The 5,104-nt window shown below is 43.9% G+C and overlaps 1 protein-coding gene across 1 annotated transcript in view; it reads right to left on the bottom strand.

The window, feature by feature from the left end:
- The window catches only part of LOC130577840 (potassium voltage-gated channel subfamily KQT member 1-like), a 279,642-nt gene extending 274,854 nt beyond the window's left edge, over nucleotides 1-4,788 (bottom strand). Inside the window, exon 1 of the mRNA XM_057373452.1 lies at nucleotides 4,397-4,788. Within this exon, the coding sequence (XP_057229435.1) occupies nucleotides 4,397-4,788 (392 nt within the window). The remainder of the gene's footprint in view (nucleotides 1-4,396) is intronic.
- Between the last annotated feature and the right edge of the window lie 316 nt (nucleotides 4,789-5,104).

Below are 5,104 nucleotides of genomic sequence, written 5' to 3'. Positions count from 1 at the left end.
CACTGTGTATCCAGAGCTCACTCCAGGTGATGGAATTTGGGGGTGAGTGATGGAATTTGGGGCTGTTTTCCCATGGATTTGTGTGTCTGGAGGAGGCAGAGCAGGGCTGGAGTTCAGAGGGTCACTCAGGGCTGGCACAGCAGCCCCTGACAGGGTTTGGGCACTGTGTACCCAGAGCTCACTCCAGGTGATGGAATTTGGAGGTGGGTGATGGAATCTGGGGCTGTTTTCCCATGGATTTGTGTGTCTGGAGGAGACAAAGCAGGGCAGGAGCTCAGAGGGTCACTCAGGGTGGCACAGCAGCCCCAGGACAGGGTTTGGGCACTGCTGGAGGTCAGCACTGTGTACCCAGAGCTCACCTCAGGTGATGGAATTTGGGGGTGGCTGGTGGAATTTGGGGGTGGGTGATGGAATTTGGTGGGTGGGTGATGGAATTTGGGGGTGGGTGATGGAATTTGGTGGTGGGTGATGTCTGAGTTTGGACAAACCAAGGCCAAGTGCTGCCTGCAGCCCAAGGAAATCCAGTCCCAAACACTCCATCCTTTCACACCTTTGTGTCCAAGAGAGGGACAGCATTTCCTGAGAACAAGGAATGGCAAATCCTGTCACTGGTGAAAGGAATGAGAAGGCAGTGTCTTTACAAACAGATTCTGACTCTRGGGTGAGACAAGGTTGATATTGGGAGATAGAAAGAAACMATAGGAAGGATTTGCATAGGAATTTTACTGATTGGTTTACTTTAGTTTATGTTAATAGATTACTTGAGCAGAGACACAGAGATGGATATTGAAAGGGGGCAATGTATGATAGACGGGCGGTTTCATCAGGCGTTTCGGGGAGTCTGTAATTTTTAAGTATTTCAGCTAATGCGGAAAGAGAGAAAGAACTGCAGCCAGGAAATTGGGATAAAAGGAGGCTGCGTTTTTTATGAATTTGAGAGACTCTACGGGAAATGCTTATGACTTTTTTCTTTATTTATGAATAAAGTTGTGGGATTTTAACTCCTCAACGATTACCAAACAGATGTTTGCTCTCCCTAAACATCTGGGATTAGATAACTGCCAATCCTGCAGGTAGGGCAGGGTGTGTGTTTGATGTTGATTTGGGGTGAAGCTGTTTAAATCCTGTCAGGTGGGAATTTCCCTTTCCCCAGCACCTTCCTCATGTTTCCATGCTGTCCTGCAAAGGACAATTCTCYGCTGCCAGGGTGAGGATCAGGCTGGGATTGTTTATTTGTTTGCAGGGAGTGATTCAGACCCACAGTTTCACATTGGCAGCTGTTCAGTCCTGAAGGGAGAAGTGGATAAAGCAGAGACAGAAATCATCACCAGCTCGGAGAGTCGGTCTGCTTTGTCCTATCCTAAGAGAACTGAGCTTCTACTTTCTGGTATTTTGTCCTCTTTRATTCTTTCTGTGATTCTTGAGGATGTTGAGCCACAATCTGAGCTGTTACTTCAGCAAATACCTTTTTTCTTTCCCTGCCACAGAGCTACTAATAACAGCAAAGCATTTCCTCTCTAAACACCTGGCTTTCTTTACCTTTTTTTTCTTATTTTTTACTTTCCTGAAGACACTTTCCCCCAATCACCTATTTGCAGACTCTTCCCCCCTCAGTCTTCTTTAAGCAGAAAAAAAACCAAAATTTACTTCTCAGAGTAAGAGAGAAGCATGTGAGAACTTCCCATTTGGTTTAAGATTCTCAGTACCACAGCTCACACTCTCAGAAGATGAAGTGTAGTGCTTTCCCCAGAGACATTTTGTTTGTGTAAACTCAGTGTTAAGTGTTTCTTGACTTCCCAATGGTTCCTGAAGCCTCAGGCACAGAAACACAACTGCTTTCTGATCACTGCTTTCAGAGCATCATCCTTAAACTACGAACACAGGAACTACGAAGTTAATTGTCAACACCAGAGCAAAATGATGAACAGCACTTTCCCCAGGGTGATCCTGTCCAAGGCCATCCCATAACAAACTCATTTTCCATGGAAGAAAAGCCCAATGGAAGTTCTTAAAGGAGGAGTGTTGGTAATTCCTCCTTTGAAGTTTTGCAGCAAGTAATTCCATTTCCAGCAAAAACCGTGCCTGAGGGGCTTTGTGTTTATCTCCTGCAGATAAATGCTCTTGGAGTGCTGATAAATGAGATGATCCTGGGAATGTTATCTCTTGGACAACAAAAAAGGGATGGGTGGGGAGGGGACACAGAGATATCCTCATGGTAAATTAATTTGTAATTCATACTGTAAATTCACAGAGATATCCTCCTTATAAATTGATTTATAAATTCATTTTGTAAATTCACAGAGATATCCTCCTTGTAAATTGATCTGTAAATTCATATTGTAAATTCACAGAGATATCCTCCTTGTAAATTGATCTATAAATTCATATTGTAAATTCACAGGGATATCCTCCTTGGCAACCAAGTACAAAACAGTAGCTCTGGGGCTTTCTGGGCTTTATCAAACTCCTTCGCCTCTGCAAAGTTTTGTTTAGAGAAAAAAAAAAAAACACTTGTAGAAAAATATGAGGTCTATAATGAAAGCAAATCAACCAAAATTATTATGGAAAATATTATTATGAATACATAGAAACCTATGTTCTGCAGCATTGGGATGCCTGGACCGTGGGCTGCTGTGGGTTTTGACACAAGCAGAGGTTCCTGTTCCTTTTTCAAACTGAGCACTGTGCCTCACCTCACTTTGGCACACTCCACTCACTTCACAAAGTGTTTTATCTTTATCTTTTATTATTCACTCCTCTCTCCTCTAGACAAATGTTTAATTTAGCCAAATGAGAACACAGGATCYCTGACACAGGATTTGCTGGAACTCACCGAGAGGCTCCAAAGCTTTTGGGAAAGCCCTTTCAGACAGAGTGGCTGCAGAAACCTCATTTCCTTGGGAAGAGAGGTATAAATTAATAACTGTGWATTTTCAGAACAGCCAAATCCTGGAACTTTGCAGAACCCCAACAGCAATTTTCTTTAATATCAGTGCCCCTCCAACAGCAGCTTCAGCCATTCCACATCTCATCCTGCTGAGCAYGCAGCCCTAAGGAAAAGGAACATCCCACTTTAACCAGTAAGGAGCTCTTGAGTTTATTCCCTTTAATACTGCTCCTATTTTTGTACCTGAAGTCTGTCATCAGAAACATCTGCTCAGTACCACTCAGCAGTCACTACAGAGATGAAGAGCAGCTACTACACAAAACTTTGTCAGTGAAATTTCTACACAAAATTCCAGTGAAAACTTTGTCAGTGAAATCTCTACACAAAATTCCAAATAAATAACTGTTATGCTGGCAAGAAACACCCTGCACCTAATAATAAAAATAAAAACAACAACAACAACAACAATAATAATAATAATAATAATAATAATAATAATAGGCCCAACTTACTCTCATAAAAGCACACCATGTCCAGAACTAAGCTGTGACATCAAGATCAAAGCCAGAATCTCAAAAGCAGCCATGTGCTTATAATTACTCTGAACTTTAGTTGTTGCTTGTGTTGGTCGTTCTACAATTGCATCATTGGAAAAAGCCAAATATCTGCTTGCATTCTAGAGATAATTGTGGAAAGGACAGAAATGGCAATTTGACAGTCCCTTTGAGATAAACAGTTATAAATAATGGGTTATACACTGCACTTCCAGATAAAAACAGGAGCTGGAGAACACTGTGCAAACTTATTTCAGTTCACTAAAGAGCTGCTACGCTCAAAGAATCCAAATATGTGCAGGCAAAGTGCCCCACAGAGTGAACAGTAATTGAGGTCTTGCTAAGCCTGACAGACACCACAAGCAACTSAAAGAAAACATTAATAGCTGGATGAATATATCAACCACCTCTTTACAAGGGTGATGGAAGCCTTCATTTCCACCCTGTGTGTACTACAATGAAAAACATTTTGCTACATTTGTGCTCATTTCATGTTCATGGCTAGAAATCAATTCAAATTAGTAATGTTTGTCTAACAAATGACTTGTTTTGGCCCTTTCTCATGAGCAAAACAAACCTACAAGAGCAAGGATGTGTGTGATCCCARCTGAGGTGTCCAAATGCCAAAACCTGCGGTGTCTGAAGGTGGAACTGTGCAAAGCAGCTCCGTCAGAAATCCGAGCTGCCACGAGCACAGAGAACCTGGCCTCAGAAATACCAAATACACATGTACATCCTTCAAAACAGATCATTTRGAGAGCAAAAAGCCTTCTCTGGAAATGACAATGGATCTGGGGGCTGATCCTTTGAGGAAATGGCTTTTCCACTGCCTTCAGTGGGATTATTTGTGCMGCAGGTCTGGAGCCTGGAGCTCAAGTATGGATTTCTGACTGATTAAATGGGCAGTTTCAGGTTTTGCTTACACCAAAGACCGTGTGAAAATGTGGGTACTTACACAGCAAAATGATAGATGAAGCACTTCCAGCCGCTGGGTCTCTCCAGGAAGTTGTAGAGCTGTCCCTGGGYGCTGGTTTTGGTCGGAGCCTGGCTCTGGAAGCACTCCATGGTCCGAGCTCTGCTGGCTGAGCCCAGCCTGGGGCTCTGGGCAATCCCAGCTCTGTTATCCACTGAAAKCTCTGCATTTAGGGCCACAGGACAATACTGCATGGTGCTCACCTTCCCCCTGGCTCCCAGCAGAGCTGCACATGTCCCATCTGCACTCAGAGTGCTGAGCTGCACAGCAAAGCTCTGATCCTCGGTGCCATGGTCACACACAGCACAGCCCCGATCCTGTGTGCCATGGTCACACMCAGGAGAATCAGCAGCTCCTGCTCCTCCACGGGACATCCTGCAGCCACAACAGCTCCTGCTGCCTCTGATCAATATTTCAAATCATCAGGGATGGATTGGGTGTCTGCCCTGCCGGGGTTCTCCTGCAGCTGATGAGATCAGAGCTTCTGTGTGACACAAGTGTGAGCTGCCAGCCTGTCACCTGCTGTCACTCACAGCCTCTGAAACCAAACCAGAAAAACACAGGATGGTGACACCTGCTTGAAGRAACAGGAGCTCTAGAAAATAAACAGGTTGGGACTTCTGGAGGAAGGGAAATTCAGTTTCAAAATGGCATTGTTGAGAAGGAAGCCCAGAACCATTTAAAGAGTGC

Source organism: Malurus melanocephalus, unplaced genomic scaffold (assembly GCF_030028575.1).
Source record: "Malurus melanocephalus ecotype Western Australia unplaced genomic scaffold, MMel_1.1 scaffold_197, whole genome shotgun sequence".
NCBI classification, from domain to species: Eukaryota; Metazoa; Chordata; class Aves; order Passeriformes; family Maluridae; genus Malurus; species Malurus melanocephalus.
This window is presented reverse-complemented; position numbering and strand designations above follow the sequence as displayed.